This window comes from Copadichromis virginalis, linkage group LG7 (genome assembly GCF_057382275.1).
Source record: "Copadichromis virginalis isolate Kocher_CV1m ecotype Utaka linkage group LG7, C_Virginalis_male_GT1.1, whole genome shotgun sequence".
NCBI classification, from domain to species: domain Eukaryota; kingdom Metazoa; phylum Chordata; class Actinopteri; order Cichliformes; family Cichlidae; genus Copadichromis; species Copadichromis virginalis.
In genome coordinates, this window is record NC_140624.1 from 8,023,245 (window position 1) to 8,040,707 (window position 17,463).

General features: G+C 40.1%; 2 protein-coding genes across 2 annotated transcripts; one reads left to right on the top strand and one right to left on the bottom strand.

Annotated features, from left to right (window-relative positions):
* Window positions 1-183: 183 nt before the first annotated feature.
* LOC146704366 (putative inactive carboxylesterase 4) lies at window positions 184-17,269 on the top strand. Its single transcript, XM_085465205.1, has 8 exons — window positions 184-482; window positions 1,921-2,113; window positions 2,190-2,331; window positions 2,554-2,687; window positions 6,795-6,948; window positions 7,034-7,183; window positions 11,406-11,410; window positions 16,612-17,269. The coding sequence occupies exons 1-8, from the start codon at window positions 407-409 to the stop codon at window positions 16,796-16,798; spliced, it is 1,041 nt and encodes a 346-aa protein (XP_085321331.1). The 5' UTR covers window positions 184-406; the 3' UTR covers window positions 16,799-17,269.
* Window positions 7,639-15,891, bottom strand: LOC146704367 (uncharacterized). Its single transcript, XM_085461470.1, has 9 exons — window positions 15,067-15,891; window positions 14,165-14,253; window positions 11,252-11,455; window positions 9,966-10,983; window positions 9,198-9,228; window positions 9,012-9,081; window positions 8,429-8,603; window positions 8,134-8,299; window positions 7,639-7,983 (listed from the first exon to the last, which is right to left on the bottom strand). Exons 3-8 carry the CDS (start codon window positions 11,451-11,453, stop codon window positions 8,134-8,136), a joined length of 1,662 nt encoding a protein of 553 aa, XP_085317596.1. The 5' UTR covers window positions 11,454-11,455; window positions 14,165-14,253; window positions 15,067-15,891; the 3' UTR covers window positions 7,639-7,983.
* Window positions 17,270-17,463: the final 194 nt, after the last annotated feature.

Genomic DNA, 17,463 nt, shown 5'->3' on the forward strand with positions numbered 1-17,463 from the left:
TTAATTACTGTATCATAGTTCAAGAGCCTGTGCACAACATGTGCTCAAATCAGTAAACTTGTAACCAAATTCACATTTTGAGCTTTTCAGACAGGCCGACGAAAAAAAAGGATTGCAAGAAAAAGTTGTGAATTTGTGAATTACGATAGTGGCAAAGTACGCAGGACATCCGAAGCAGAAAGTGTTCTGGAGTGAGACCTGGAGTGAACCTAAAGTTTAGACTCTAGAATGGACTTTAGTCCTGTGATGGTTTGGCTGAATAACGTCATATCTGCTGCAGAAACTACCCTTTCCTCTTTGTGAAAGAGAAAAGGAGAAAACTTCATAAGCGGACATACTTCCTCTTCTTGGCTCTGCGCTCAATTATTGGGAAATCTGCAGAGTTTCGCAATCCACAGAGCCAACCATGAAGCTGCATGCAAAGCAGTCTTTCTTCTTCTTAATATCATTTTTATTCATCTATGTTGTTGCAGATCTTCAGGGTAAGTAGGATAAAACAGTTCTTAGCAAAACGGTCTTTGTGACATCACCTAATTTCTGTGTAATGCGTGTGTTCCTTAAACTTACATGTAGTACATGTTTTTCTTTTCCTTTTTTTGCACAAGTCGCTTTTTGTAAAACCGGTGTTTAAATCTGACAATATTAATCAATCAGTAATCAACGGTATTATGGCAGTAATAGTCATTTTAAAAGCTGATAATTAAACATCAACTTTTGTGTTCTAAGTCCAGGTGACTTCTTACCTGCAAAGGCTATTCACTCTGTTCAAAGGTGAATGATAGCAAAGAACCAAGCATGTGAGACGATTGTAGGTCAAATGTTTTAGAAGGACAGGTTGCAATTAATCAGACTTTGTTTTGTTTAAATTGGACCGTACAATTTTTAATTATTTTTATTTTTATTATTTTTCTTTGGCAAAAAAAGCTGTTTAAAAACAAACAAACAATATTTTTTGCTAACTTTATGCCGATAAGGAGTAAATGGAGTATTGCTGTGATTGTGAATAAACAGAAACAGATTTCTGCAGATTTCAACTCTGCTTCTTTACCAGGGTCACTGTAGACGCAACACACATCAAAGGAAGTCTATGGCAAAACAAAAAACCAGAGCCGTGTGAGCAAGTAGCTTTTTTAAAAAAATAATAAATGATGAAGTATCACACTTGGTCAGATCATTTAAACCACTTAAACAAACAAAAAATAATAGTAATAAAAATGGTCATGTAGTTTAAATGCCAATGTACAGCTGTGTGTCAGGATGTAGGACCTAAACACAGCACTCAAGCACAAGATGTTAACTGAAAACGGCAGCTTTATTGCTGGATATAATTCTATGCTTTTACAGAAAACCAAACTGAAAACAAGGAATCAGAAATAAGAAAATAAAACCAAAAAACTAAGGAACAAGGAAACTAATGGCTTAAAGCAGCAAACAGAGAACTAGGAATTTCCTAGGAGCATTGGTGTAACACACAGCAAAGAGTGTGTACGACGCAAAAACGGACAGAGGAAAAAACAGGGCTAAAATACACAAGGGAGTAATAAGGGAACTGACAACAGGAGGGACACCCAGCTTGAACTAATCAAACATAATGAGACAAAGGGCAAGCAAAATGAAAACACTGAACACCAGACACCAGACTATCAAAGTAACAGGCATGTCTCTGTAGCTTGAGCTCGATTAACATAATCCACCAAATGGTGTGCATCAAAAATGTAAAAATCAGAATTTAAATAATCAATAATGACAGGAATTACATAGTCCACAGCAAAATGTGACTTTTTATTGTTTGTTTTTGACAACAAGCTGTAGACAGCAATCAGATATTGCATGTTTTGAGAAAAGTACTTTTCACGGGAAATTTTATTTAAATATAAAGTTTTATGTGAAGATTTTCAGTCATTTCTAATATCCTGACAGCACCTGCAGTCCACACAAAGCTCGGGAGCCTGAAAGGTGAGTATGTGAGTGTGAAAGGGAAGGAGACTGGCGTCCATGCATACCTGGGTGTCCCATTTGCCAAGCCACCCCTTGGCCCTTCCTTGAGACTGGCTCCACCTCAGCCTGCAGAAAGATGGGAAGGAGTAAGAGATGCCACTAAACAGCCACCAATGTAAGAAATGTGAACTTCAACATACTTGGAGGAATTATTGGCTTTATTTGTAAAATTAGCATTGTCTCTCTTTAAGGTGCATTCAGTCTAAAGAAGCTGTTTTGGATCTGGTTGATAAACTCGGTGGACTGCTGGCAGAAATACCAGACATCTCTGAAGACTGTCTTTACCTCAACATTTACACTCCTGCAAACAGAGCTAAAAATGCCAAGCTCCCAGTAAGAATCTTTTGCTGTAGGTTTTGAGGGATGCCAAAACACAATCTCAGTAAAGACACCCATCTTTAGAACTCAATTGTACATTTTATCATCTAAAATGTAAACTTAAATGTTCTTGTCCGTTTAAAGTTTAAATTCTTAAAGATTAGTTATTGTAGCTTGACTGAGACTCCAAAAGATCCTCTTATCTTTGATGGAAAGCTCTTTTATTATTCTTTCTAGGTCATGGTCTCAATCCATGGTGGGGGCTTTACGCTGGGATCAGCTTCAACATATGATGGCTCTGCCTTGGCTGCTTACCAAGAAGTGGTTGTGGTTCTGATCCAGTATCGCTTGGGAATTCTGGGTTTTCTCAGGTAAATAAACTCCATCCATCCATAATCTCTCCAACGGGTCGGCCCCAGCTGCCTTCTTCCAGTGGAACACTGGGAGCCCAGAACTCCTCACCAAGGAGGTGTCCAGGAGGCATCTAGTCAAATGCCTAAACCACCTTAACTGGCTCCTTTTGATCTGGAAGAAGAGTGCTCCTAGTCCATCCTGAATGGCCAAACTCCTCATGCCATCTCTAAGAGAGAGGGCAGCCACCCTTGGGAGAAAGCTCATTGTCACAGCACCAATCTGTCCATAAAAATTATGAACAGAATCTGTGATAAAGGGCAACCCTGGTGGAGTCCAGCACCCCCGAGGAACAATTACGATTTATTGTCAGCAATGCAAACCAAGCTCTTGCAACAGTTCTATAAGGACAGAATGAACCATGACAATGGGCCTCACACCCCCATACTACTGAAGCATCTCACAGAAGAATACTCTGAAGGACTTAACTGAAGGCCTTCTCCAAGTCAACACAACCAATGTAGGCTGGTTGGGCGAACTGCGATAGACCCTCAAATATCCTCGAGACGATAGAGAGCTGTGTTCCGCACCCAGTAGAAAAACCACATTGTTCCTACAGTTCTAGCAGTTCAACTAGCTGACAAACTCTCTATTCCAGTACCCTGGCATTGAATTTCCTCTGAAGGCCGAGTAGTTTGATCCCTATATACAGTAGCTGGAGCACACTCCAGTCCCCCTTATGGAAGATGGGAAGCACAATTCCAGTCTGCCAATCCAGAGGTACAGCCCCTGATCTCCACGCAGCATTGTAGAGGCGTCTCAACTAAGACAGTCCTACAATATCCATAGCCGTAAGGAACTCAGGACGACCCTCATCCATTCCAGGGGTCCTGCCACCAAGGACATGTTTAACTGCCTCAGTGCCCCACTTGTCCCCAGACTTTACTTCTGCTATGGACGACTTGTCAGTATTCCTTTCACCCCCGACAATATCGTCAGTTGAAGTCAGCAGCACTCCACCAGCAATTTACACAGTGTCGGTAACGCACCCCTTTCCCCTCCTGAGCTGCCTGATAGTGTTCCAGAGGCTAACAAAACCTAATAGGACTTCTTCAGCGCGATGACTCCCTTCAACTCTGGTAAACACTGTCTAGTTCTGGGGTTAGCACCATGACAGGCACCAAGCCCCTTCAAATCAAATCAAATCAAATCAAATCACTTTTATTGTCACATCACATGTGCAGGTACATTGGTACAGTACATGTGAGTGAAATTCTTGTGTGCGAGCTTCACAAGCAACAGAGTTGTGCAAAATACAATAATGTAAACAAGCAAAATACAAGAATGGCTACATCTGAAACTAATAAATATATGTACAATATATAATAGTATATGCATTTCTGGATGTGTATACTAAATATTTTTCTACGTGTGTGTGTGTGTGTATACACATATTTTACAAATTAAATAGAGTAAACAATAAATAAAATATATAAAAATATACAGAGTTGAGACATGTGCAAAACAGTGGCATTACTGTACAGTATGGAGTGCATAATGTTAAAGTTCCAGTAGTGAAGCTGAGGTGTCTATGACGTGTTCAGCAGTCTGATGGCCTGGTGGAAAAAGCTGTCTCTCAGTCTGCTGGTACGGGACCGGGGCCTTGTCAGGTGTTCCCAGCGCACCCTCACTATACATTTGGGTGGTTCAGGTCTGTCCACCGTCATCCCCATGTGATCCAACTCACCACCAGATAGTGATCATTTGACAGTTAAGCACCTCCCTTTACCAAAGTGCCGAGAACATTCGCCCGCATATCTGATGATATGATTACAAATTCGATCATTGACCTGCAGCCTAGGCTTTCCTGGTGCAACCTGTAATTACATACACTCTTATATTTGAAGATGGTGTTCATTATGGAGAAACTGTGGTCCAGTAACAGAACACCACTTGGTTTTGTGTTAGGCAGGCTGTTTCTCCCACTCACGTCCCTCCAGGTGTTAGTAGACACACGTGTTGAGGTCTCCCAGTAGTATGACAGAGTCCCCCAGTTGGAGCACTCTCAAGCACCCCACCCAGGGACTCCAATAATGCCAGGTACTCTGAAATGTTGTTCAGCGCATGGGGGCAGATGATAGACAGTACCCATTCCCCAACCCAAATGTGCAGGGAACAAACCATTTCATCCACCGGGAAATCCTCAACGTGCAGGCAGCAAGCCAAGGGGATACCAGGATACCCACCCCAGCCCGAAGCTTCTCACCAAGGGCATGTCCAGACTGGGAAAGACTCCAGCCCCTCTCCAGGAGACTGGTTCTAGAGCCAAAGACACGCCTTCAGGTGAGCCTGACTATATCTAGCCAGTACCTCTCAACCTCCCACACTAGCTGAAACTTCTTCCCCACCAGAAAGGTGACATTCCATGTCTCTATCACCAGCTTCAGTAGTGGGCATCAGTCTCCCAGGGTCTCCATCCTTGGCACACACTGTAACCAACCCCTACGGTGCCTCCCATGTCCCTTGTTCAGGCAGTAGGGCCCCAGTCTTCCCAGGTCTGGTAAATTGTTCCCTCGATGTTGGACCCATGGAAATGTAAATGAACTCAAGTTATCAAAGTAGAACATACTATGGTTTTGTTTTTCTTCTTTTTTATCTGATTTTATAAGATAAAAAATTGAAAGTTGGCTTTATTTACTCTGCGGTGGTTGGATGCATCAGCAGGGATGATGAGACAGAGTACCGGGCTGTGGTCGACTCCTTTGTCACGTGGTGTGAGCAGAATCATCTGCAGCTCAACGTGGCAAAGACCAAGGAACTGATCGTGGACTTCAGGAAGACCAGGAAACACTTGACCCCTGTTTCAATCCAGGGGGTCAGTGTTGACATTGTGGAGGACTATAAATACCTTGGAGTACACATTGACAATAAACTGGACTGGGCTAAAAACACCACAGCACTTTACAGGAAGGGCCAGAGTCGTCTCTATTTTTTGAGGCGACTGAGGTCCTTCAACATCTGCCAGAAAATGCTGAGGATTTTCTATGAGTCTGTGGTGGCCAGTGCGATCCTCTATGCTGTTGCATGCTGGGGGAGCAGGCTGAGGGTCGCAGATGCCAACAGACTTAATAAACTGATCCGTAAGGCCAGCAATGTTGTGGGGATGGAGCTGGACTCCCTCAAGGTGGTGTCGGAGAGGCGGATGCTGTCCAAGATAAAGACAATGTTGGATAACACCTCCCACCCACTCCATGACATGTTGGTCAGTCACAGGAGCTCGTTCAGTGAGAGACTGAGATTACTGAAAAGCACCACTGAACGACACAGGAAATCATTCCTGCCTGTGGCCATCTCCCTGTACAACGCATCCACTTAACACACTGTTTGCTGCTACAACTACACATGTTTCTTTTCCAAATATTTATTTATAAGTGACTTATGTATGTATGTATGTATATATATGTATATATTGTACTATTCTTAGTTAGCATATTGTCTGTCTTGTCTTAATGTTGGTTTATAATGGAGCACTGTAACAAAAAATAATTTCCCCCAGGGATCAATAAAGTATTCTGATTCTGATTCTGATTATCACGAGGTACAAACATCCATCCATCCATTCGCTTCCGCTTATCCTTTTCAGGGTCGCGGGGGGTGCTGGAGCCTATCCCAGCTGTCATAGGGCAAGAGGCGGGGTACCCCCTGGACAGGTCACCAGTCTATTGCAGGGCTAACACACAGGAACAGACAACCATTCATGCTCACATTCACTTGCACATTCACACCTAGTGGCAATTTGGATTATCCAATTAACCTATCCCCACAAACTGCATGTCTTTGGCCGGTGGGAGGAAGCCGGTATAGAGTGCATGTTGGCCTAAAGCTATGTTTATAGGTATAAACATAGCTTGGTAAATTTTTTACTACCTTACCATATCACTCAGCTTCAGCAAATGTGTGGAAGTGGCATATGCAGCTACTGTCCAACTGGACAAATAGAATGCAAGAGTGGTTTTCAGAATCCTGGCTCTATTAGCCCTGTCAATAACACATGAATAGAAGTGTCTTGTAAAAAGATGTTTCAATAAGGAAAAATACATTATAAAAATAACATTTTGTTCTATCAGCACTGGAGATGAGCACATTTCAGGGAACTTTGGCCTGCTGGACCAGGTTGAAGCTCTCAAGTGGATCCAGCAGCACATTCACAACTTTGGAGGAGACCCAGGATTAGTTACTATATTTGGAGAGTCTGCTGGTGGAGTGAGCGTGTCTCTTCTGGTAATCTACAGCTTAAATGAACTTTAAATAAACCTTTTCACTCTAGAACAAAAATTAATATTTGATGTGTTACTTGAATCACCAGCTCCTGTCACCACTGTCTGATGGGCTGTTTCACCGTGCTATTGCTGAGAGTGGCACAGCTGCAATGAATGTATTTGTGGCAAATGATCCTCTACCAATGGCGCAGGTTAATTATCCATATTCTTCCTTTTTTGGAGGGTTAAACATTTTTGTTGCAGAATAATGAGAATATTAAAATGGATTTGTTTTTGAAGAATATTTGCCATTTCACCTCAGGCAATTGCAAACGCATCACTGTTAGACATTTTATTGTATTTTTACAGTAACTTACTGGCAACACTATTGCCAGTAAGTTACTGTAATTACTGATCTACAGTATCTTTACTGTTGTGATGTTTTACAGTTCAACCACTTTACTGTAAACATATATTACAGTATAACAGCTTTACTGTAAACGTGGTTTACAGTTAGAAAGACTTACCGTGATTACGTTTTATAGTATCACTGTACTGCAAATGTGGTTTATGGTATAACACTGTAATTGTGTACAGTATAATTTGTTTAGACTGTAATTGTGTTTTACAGCATATAAAATAATATTAACATTCATATTCAATATAAGAACATTTACAAAAAACAATATAATTCAATAAAGTAGTCTCAGAATAGTGAATTAAACCAACATTTATTGTTGATATTTTTTTTTAACAAGAAAAACATTTTTCAACTGAATAAAAACAATGCCAATAACCAAAATAAATAGAAGCGTACATGAAAACTACACAGTCCTTCACCTTTCTGTCTGATTTTTTTTAAGGAAAACAGTTTTTCATTCCACTAAAAACAGGACAAACCCACCAGCATGAACATTAAATAAACTATTACAATTGTAAAACAAAACTCATTTACAAAATGTAATAATTATCAGTGGGTCCCAGGAAATAGAATGTGACATGGGATTTAGATTTCCGTTACCAGGATGGTCGGGTTCAGCGTAGTCTACATCACCACCTGTCAAAGACACATAATCAATATTCATGTTTGCTCAGGTTATTCACTTGTTCACATCTGTCTGAGATCATTCATACTGTTGTATGGATGTGTGTACAGTATGTATATAATTATCAGCTATGTAAAAGATATTATCATCTCTGTTCTTACCTAGTTGGAAGTCCTCCATTCAAACTCAGAGAGCCGCTGGAGGAAGGTGGTGATCCGAGGGCAGATGCTTGTAACTTTCCTCTTTACGACACGACCTGTCTTGCGGCTTGTACCAAGTTTTGCAGGGCATTTTGTTCCCATGTCTGGATTGATCCTCACAAAGAACCTTTTAACAGAAAAAAGGCTGCTTTAATTTCAAAATTAAAACATACGTTACAGCAATCACCTATATGTTTCTGCAACTGTAGTCAAGCTATCACATATATTTCATTCTTAAATGGTGTAAAGTATTTACCTCTGTATCATCTCCAGTGTGATGGACGCTGACTCCTGATACTCAAGGTTGAAAACGTAGTATGACGCAAAGAAGACAGCAAGGGTGCTGGCAAAGTCATGCATCTGCTCAGGCTCATAAAATACCTTGCCCTCCAAACTGATCATCCAGCGGCTTGCAGACATGAAATTATTCCCTAAAAACAGACAAGAGTCCAATAAGACAATGTGCTCACCCTTACAAATAAGGTTTCCACAAGAATGCTGGATAGCAGGCCTCACACTGTACAAAAATAGAATGCACACGGTTTTCTGCTATTTCTCTTATTATTTATTATCTAATGAAAATTATGATCAATTACAGGAAAAAACTGCCTTATGTCTTTGCATTTTGGCCTGTGCTGAAGTGTTAGGCTGTTTTTTCCTGTTGGTCATTGTGTATAATAAATAATAAGAGAAACAGCAGCAAACTGTGTGTATTCTATTTTTATACAATATAAAACAGACAAACCCCTGTTAAGTAAGTTGTTGTGGGTACAAATACCACAATAATTACATAGATTTTTTACAAAAATATTACAACAGGATTGAAACTATTTACTTACCAAGCGCTATTACCCTTGGTGTGATGGGTAAGGTCATCTCTCTCTCAACAGACATCTTGGTGGAAAAAGCCTTTAAAACACAAAATGAACTGATTTGAATGATGATACCCAAAATCATTGAAATATTTTCCTTTGTTTATGTTGACAGTATTGAGAGTGCATGTGTAAAATTTTAAATATAATTACGTCAGCCAAGATGAAGATTGAGGTTTTTGTTCTATCAGCACTGGAGATGAGCACATTTCAGGGAACTTTGGCCTGCTGGACCAGGTTGAAGCTCTCAAGTGGATCCAGCAGCACATTCACAACTTTGGAGGAGACCCAGGATTAGTTACTATATTTGGAGAGTCTGCTGGTGGAGTGAGCGTGTCTCTTCTGGTAATCTACAGCTTAAATGAACTTTAAATAAACCTTTTCACTCTAGAACAAAAATTAATATTTGATGTGTTACTTGAATCACCAGCTCCTGTCACCACTGTCTGATGGGCTGTTTCACCGTGCTATTGCTGAGAGTGGCACAGCTGCAATGAATGTATTTGTGGCAAATGATCCTCTACCAATGGCGCAGGTTAATTATCCATATTCTTCCTTTTTTGGAGGGTTAAACATTTTTGTTGCAGAATAATGAGAATATTAAAATGGATTTGTTTTTGAAGAATATTTGCCATTTCACCTCAGGCAATTGCAAACGCATCACTGTTAGACATTTTATTGTATTTTTACAGTAACTTACTGGCAACACTATTGCCAGTAAGTTACTGTAATTACTGATCTACAGTATCTTTACTGTTGTGATGTTTTACAGTTCAACCACTTTACTGTAAACATATATTACAGTATAACAGCTTTACTGTAAACGTGGTTTACAGTTAGAAAGACTTACCGTGATTACGTTTTATAGTATCACTGTACTGCAAATGTGGTTTATGGTATAACACTGTAATTGTATAACACTCTTTTTCTTGGAAGTACTTCATCAGAAGGAGGATGGCTGCTGTGGCGATCTGGTTGTGGTTCAGCTTTGCACTGTCGCACTCACGTAGCAGATGTTCAATCTCCTTGTTCCACTGAAGTCTCTGGCTTTGAAAGAAGTTCAAAATTCTCCTTCCTTTCGTAAGAAGGGCTTCACTGAGACGTGTCTCTACCTCAATATCTGTGAGTGTGTGGAAGTGAGTGCAGAGGCCTCTTTTAGTAAAAAGAAATGGCCAATGCTCTTGAACCTCACATAAGGTGGGGGCAGGCCAAGAATTAAGCATGTGCCTCTGGTAAATATAAGTCAAAGACATATAAGTATTTACATCTGTTGTTTCAATTGCTTGAGGACCTGCTGATCTGAAGACAGTTGACATAGTCTGTCTTTTTGTCTCCAAAGTTTCACTCGTTTCTCCTTCTGGTAGGGTTGTGGGTTGCCAGTTGATGCAACCATAGCTATCAAGTTCAGATCTCCCCCTTTTGATGGCAACATCACCCTCATTGTTTTCCCTGGTAGACCTTTTCCTTGGCTGCCGGATTCTGCTGCTGACATTGTCTCTATTTACATGTTCAACTCTTGTTTTAAGCTGTTTGAGTAGGGAATAATAACCACAGCCTAATTGCTCACCTTCTGCAGTCTTATCTGCAAAGGTAGCGGGATACTTAGATACAATAGCTCTAGCTACCTCCCCACAAGCAGCTCTGTTAGGGTTGGGGCAGTGTACTCGCATTCCTTCTACAACAGTCCTAATCATTATTCTCCTGTCTTCTGGGTGAGCCATTCCACCAGTTGCCAAGGCCTGTGAAAGTCTTGTTGGCATCTTCTCCCAGGGAACTGAAAAATTGCTGATCCAGGAGGTGTTGCTTACATTTGGTTGTGTGGAAGGGAGTTGACCTGATGCTTGTGCAGAACAGAGTGAATTACCCTGTAGTGGCATTTGCACAGTTGTTGAGCAGGTGGTTTCAGGTTCCTTTGGGTTGTTTGAAGAGCCAGACTCCACTTGGTCGTCGATATTCACACACACACATAAACACAGCAGAACAATTCCACATTAACTATGTACAGATGGGTTTTTTGGAGTATTTATTGAGTAATACTCTTATATAAGACACAAAAGCAAGAGTGTTGGAGAAATAATACCAATGGCAATGAAAGCTAGTTTTAGTTTTGAAAGCTATAACAATTTCAAAATAACTCTCAAAATAACTAATTTACAACTATTTTCAAGATAGGACTGCAACCATTTATGACATTAATGCATTCTCACCTTTTCTGAATACTTGAACAAGTCTTCGACTTTGAATTGGTGTCAAGAAAGGCTTGATATCATCAGGCTCAACAAACAGGAGATCTTCTCTGTTTCTAACACCAATAATGTCTGTCAGGTGCTCAATAACTGCCCTCTTTGTCTCTTCATGCAGGTCAGGTAATGCCAGGTTAATTTCATGATGTAGGCTGCCACTGTCCATATCTGCAATGAATTAAGAGGATGATATTGAATGATGCAAAGATACAACGGTTAAACCTGAAGCGATATACACTGGCAGAGGGTAGTAATCAAACAAACTGTCTGCTTGAACACATATGAATCTTTTTTCAGAATTGTGTAGACAGTGAAGCCCAAGGTTGATCAGTATCACAGATTGAAGGATGTCCAAAACAAAGTGTACTTGTTTGTGACTGATGAGGATCACTGAGATTTTTCCAAAGATGTGGCCACATTCATCATGACCCATAGCAACAACAAGCCCTTTGCAATATTTTGTTCCTTTGTAAACTACTGCTGATACCTCTGACGTTGTTTCTTTCATCAAGCCAGCTGTCCTGACAGACTCCTGAATTAGACCATTGTACAACTGCTCATCATATTCACTAGTTTCACCAACTGCTTGAACTGCTGGAGCAAACAATGGTCCACTGCTGAGGTACGCCTGAAGCAGCTGGTGCCTTTCTGCCAGTGTTTTACAAAGGTGAACAAAGTTGTGCAGTTTCCGGGCGCATTCCTTGAAATACGAATGCTTACTCTCGAACCGGAGAGTCCACAAGCGAATAAGAGGCCCAAAGTGCAAAAAGAGGTCACTATAGTGCAGTAAATAGTGATGCTTGGGCTTGAGTGGGTGATTAGGGAAAATTGTGTGTCTTGAATGAACATACTCCTCTGTTATTATCTTAAGGTATGCAATCTGGTCATGATGGATCTTGGGAGCACATATGAGCTCAACCATTTCCTTGAGCTGTAGATACAGTTGCCAGACCTGACTGTCCTCAGGATTTTTTATCCTGTCACCAACCAACAATGGCAACAGTCGCAACAGACACCAGTTCTGTGCTGCAGAACCAGAAAGTTTTTTGCCACACTCCTTAACCTCACATGGTTTACTGAGACTATCATTCCCTGAGTATTTAAACTGTGTGATCGACCTGTTTAGTTGTGCATAAGTGAAATGCTTTTCCTGTTTCACTAAATGACTGATGTACAATGCCAAGTCATTAGAGACTACACCTTCAAATAAATCATGACCCAAACATGGGGGAAGCCCAGTACAGACATGAAAATATTTCAGAGAATTGAAAGGTGAGTCAAACTTTACCCCCTGTACCATGTCTTGGTCAGTGGTGGATAGCTGTTGTACACTCTCCTTGTGACCAGTGATGGTTCTTTTTGGACCAAGCTTTAGTGGTGTCTTTTCAAAGTCTGTCCTTTCAATCAAGCAGTATCTACAAAAATGCGTACTACAACTGAAGTTTTCAGTGAAACCACCTAAGCAGTGTGAACCAAGATTATCTCCACAAATGGAAATCAAGGCCGCTTTGAGGGTATTTCCATCATCTGTCTCAATCCCTGTATCTTCTAGATCTTTAAGGTCTGTGATAATACTTGAGAAAACTTTCTCCTGACCAAATGTCTTGAAGTCCCTTTCTCTGCACAGCATCACCAACTGCATGGGATCAACTGAAGAGCGATTGTGTGGCTGGACCTCACCAAGACTCATGTAAACCCCCAAAACTTTATGTTTTTTCTTCCCTGACCCAAGAGGATTCACAACCTCAAATCCATCCTGGTAAAGGATGATGGACAATGAAGAAGGATTGTCTTTTAACAGAGCATTTTCTTTCACATTTCTTCCATCTGCCACATCCTCTACAACCATGTTGGAAGAGGTATGATTTTTGGATTGGTGATATTGCTCTTTAACACTTGACTGTCTAAGGAGTGATTTTAATGTCTCTTTGATGGAAATGTACTGGCAAAAGCATTCCTTTCCAGCAGCATCACTTCCCAGATAAATCTGGGTGGGTTCAACATAGTCAAAATACTGCTTGTAAAATGTTCTCCTTGTTTTGTCAGATCTGAGTATTCCTTTGTTGTATATTGTGAAGACATCCTCTTTAGAGAGATTTTGAATAATCATTTCTATCTCAGTTTGTGGTATGTCTAGCTCAGAAAGCTTGCCCTTCAACTTGTCAAAAACATCTGCCATAGAAGTGCTATGGACATGCAGAAATCCATCAAGAATACATTGTATTGTGCTCGCTGGCAACAGCATCTTGGCTTGCATTTTCAGGTAGAAAAGAGCCAAATTATGTAAAAATGTCTCTTGTTGATTATCACACTCCTCTAGATGATCACATGGAGTTGGAGTCAGAGTCTCCTCAGAAGGCTGAGTACAGTCTATATTTTCGGGGAGAGTTGACACCTGAGTTGTTATCACCGGCTTATGTTTCCTGGATAAATGTGTGGCAAAAGATGAGCGCACTCTGAAATGTTTGTGGCAGTCATCATAAGGACAGACAACTTTCTTGCCATCTTTAATATGAAATCTCAAATGAGTGCATAATGCTGAAAAATTCTCTGCCACATAGAAACATGCCTCAACTCCACAAGCAAGATTTCCTTTAAAATGGGTGTGTTTAGTCTGAGCCCTGCGATAGCGGTGGTTCCTGTGCATATGGGATCTGAATGCAGAAAATGTTCGATAGGAAGAAGGACATTGCTCTATTCCACATGTGAATCGATAATTAGCTGTGTGCTGATGTTTCTTCGTATGATAACAAAATTGTCTTAATTCTGAACAAAAAACACCACAAAATTTACACCTGTACATGGCTGCATGTGTCTGAATTTGAATTTCCAAAAAAATGTTGTCTACCTTTATTCTCACTAAATATGTCTTTTTACCTGCTGTTTTGTCTTGTCTGTCAAAGAACTGAGGCTACATCACACTGTCAGCGCGGCCAGCAAGGGCAGGAGGACAGCAATGCACCACACTGGGCGGGAAAAGACAGAGAGACAACTGTTAATTTAATGTTGCATTTATTTAACCCTTGAAAAATATATTTACATAAGTAAAAAAAAGAAAAAAAAACACACAACCCATCTTTTCCAGAATAATTCAACTAATTCCCTTTTGACCAACCTAACACAGACGTTACATGGTTTTCATATGAAAAAGACCCTGGAAGACGTTGTATTAAAGGAAAAAAAACATGCTCCCCTTCCCACTTAAAAAAATAATAAATATTAAACTTAGGTTGGAGTTCCTCGCGCCACCAACCTAAGGTTATATTAACTTTTTAATGTGCACTGCAGCTCACACAAAATTAAATAAAGCAGGCTAACCTACATGAGCAAGCTCAAAACTGGATAAGATTGTTTTAGCAGTCTCTAAATTTCCAAAAAAAAAAAGTTGTCTTACATTATTCTCATTAAATGTGTATTTTTACCTGCTGCTTTAGCTGAAGCTAAATGTCCCACTGTTAGCATGGCCAGCTTCTCAAAAGTCATAGAACAGAAGCGCAGGAGGACAATGCACCACACTCGGCGGGAAAAAGACAAAGACTGTGGTTGCGCCTGTGTTCCTCGCCCCTCCCCGTGGAAAATATATATCTAAATATTTATTTGAATAAGAAAAGAAAAAAACACACACAACCTATTTTTTCCAGAATAATTCAGCTAATGTGCTATTTCGACCAAGCTAACACCGAATTTAAGCCCCCCCTCCCCCCCACACACACAAAAAATATATATGCTCTTAAAAATTAATAAACGAGTATGTTAGGTAGGAGAGTCCTTTGCATTACCTTATGACGTCCCGTTTGCAGTTTCCACACAGAGGTCCAACAATAACGAGGTGCAAAATCTTTTGTCCTCTCGAGCATATCGTAACGAAGAGTTAGCAAAGTTGGCCTGTCTTTCCTCTCCTGTCAATCACTGGATCACAGGTCATGTCAGTCAGGATATGGAGTGGTGGTTGGTAGAGATAGGTTGGTGGGCGGGGCCAGCATGCATTCAGTGTGTGTTTCACTAAGTTGGGTTGACTAGTTCCCAGAAGAGTTCTGTACATGTAAATGAGCAATTCAGTTACTGCTCGACTGAGAAGCCTCCACCAAATTATTACAATATTCTCCACTGACTGAAGTTCGCCTTTGGCAACGCAGTGGCAAGCACACATTTGCAGCAGCTGTGCATGTGCATACAACTGCATGCAGCAGATTAGATGATCAGAATTCTTGAACCTTACACACAGGCAAGTCCCCTAAAAAGTCAAAACCATAATACTTTCACTGGTATCATACTGACAAATGGCATAGGTTGGAGGAAAATCTGGAAATGGTTGGCAGTGAAAGAGTTAAAATGTAATGCACTATTGCAACCAACCACTGAAAGAGTAAAAATACACAAACAGTATGATGAACCATTCAAATCACATAATACAGTAGCACTACTGCTAATGTGTTAACGGTAGGTATAACTACTACCGCAATTTTAAAAAATACAGTAAGTAAATGTAAAAAACCTTAATATACCCATAATGCAAAGCAAATTACAGTAATTAACTGTAGAAATGTTTTCAGGTAAGTTACTGGGCATTTTGTGGTATTTTACTGTGAAAAATACAGCAAAGGTTAACAGTGATCTGGCTGCAGTCTCGAAAGCACAAAGAAGATCAGTGACTGCATGAGAAACCTTGATATTGATACTATAGTGGGTTTTACACAGGTGAGGTAATGGGTGCAAACATGATAGAGAATGATTATTATGTCTTCTACAATATTTCTTTGAAGCCTTTGATTTCTCCCTCAGCTCTGTTCATGCTATCACATCTTTCACTTTAGTACATTTTATTTTCTCAAGGATCCAACATTAAGATTTCAAGTAAATGTTGATGGACATTTCCTGACTAAACCTGTGGATGAGCTGTTTCGTAAACATGAACTCCATGCTGTTCCATTCATGACTGGTGTCAATAATGATGAAGGTGGATGGATGCTTGCATCAGTAAGTGTCACAGGAACATGTAAATAAAAAGCTCCATGATCTCAATGTAGTTTGTTGTTGTTTTGTAATGTTGAAAAAAAAGTAATTTGGCTTGGTATTTCCTTAGTTTTTTGCTCCCCAAAACTGGACAGAAGGACTAGATCGGGAATTTGTTTTGAACATGGTTTCCTTCTTCTACCCCGACGTAAGGCAGACACCACTTGATGTTACAATATTACTGTCCCCGACCTGCTCGAGCTTCTTTGATTGATGTGCTGCTTATTTCTTTAAGCCTAAAGCAGCATTTATCAGCGATGTGATAGCTGATGAATATTTAATAACTGAATAACAAATGTATGTGTGTTTAGATCTCCTAATGGGCACAACCTTGTCCACTGGCCAAAGTATGGAGCAGAAGAAAAGTACCTGGCGATTGGTTTAAAAAAGCAGGTAACTGCTCAGCACCTGAAGAAGGAGCGCTTTGTCTTCCTGACTCAGACCGTCCCAGAGAAGATCAAACAGCATGAGGAAAATGCAGAACGCAGCGAGCTGTAGAAAACTTACATCTGGTCTCTGCTCCATCAATTTTTTAAAATAATTAGAATAAATCATAATTCATTTAGCGACCATTCTTTACACATGAAATATTAGTTACAGTGAACAACACTTTTTGGTAAAACATTTGGTGTTACCTTGATCATTTCCATTCTAACATATATTTTTTTAGAATCCATGATTGTGTTCTTTAAAAGCGCTATTCTCACCTTTCCACAAAACCCACGTCTCCCGTTTATAACCAGCACTGTAAACATAGGGTATGTCAAATAATCCTCGTTAATGACAAGAGCAGTTTTTGTATAGTTTAAGACATTGATCATCGATAAACGAATGCAACTGTTTTTACTTCACTATAATCAAAGTGTAATTGTGGAAGTGAAAGAAAATAGTAGATAAAAGGTTGCTAGTTGAGAGCAGCTGTCATAACATAAAAAAAACCTTGTTAAAATAAACAGATGTGACATCCTGGTTCTTTTCAGTTTTTATTTTTTTCTCATAAGAGGTGTTTAAGTTAACTGCTGTGATGACCCTTTGTGACACCAGCCAAAAAGAGCCTCCTATTAGTAAAGCTGCATTGTAATTGTAGGCCAACATGCACTCTATAAATTTTGTGCCCCTTGATGAAATCTGGATTATATGCCCTATAGTTTAGGTATATTATT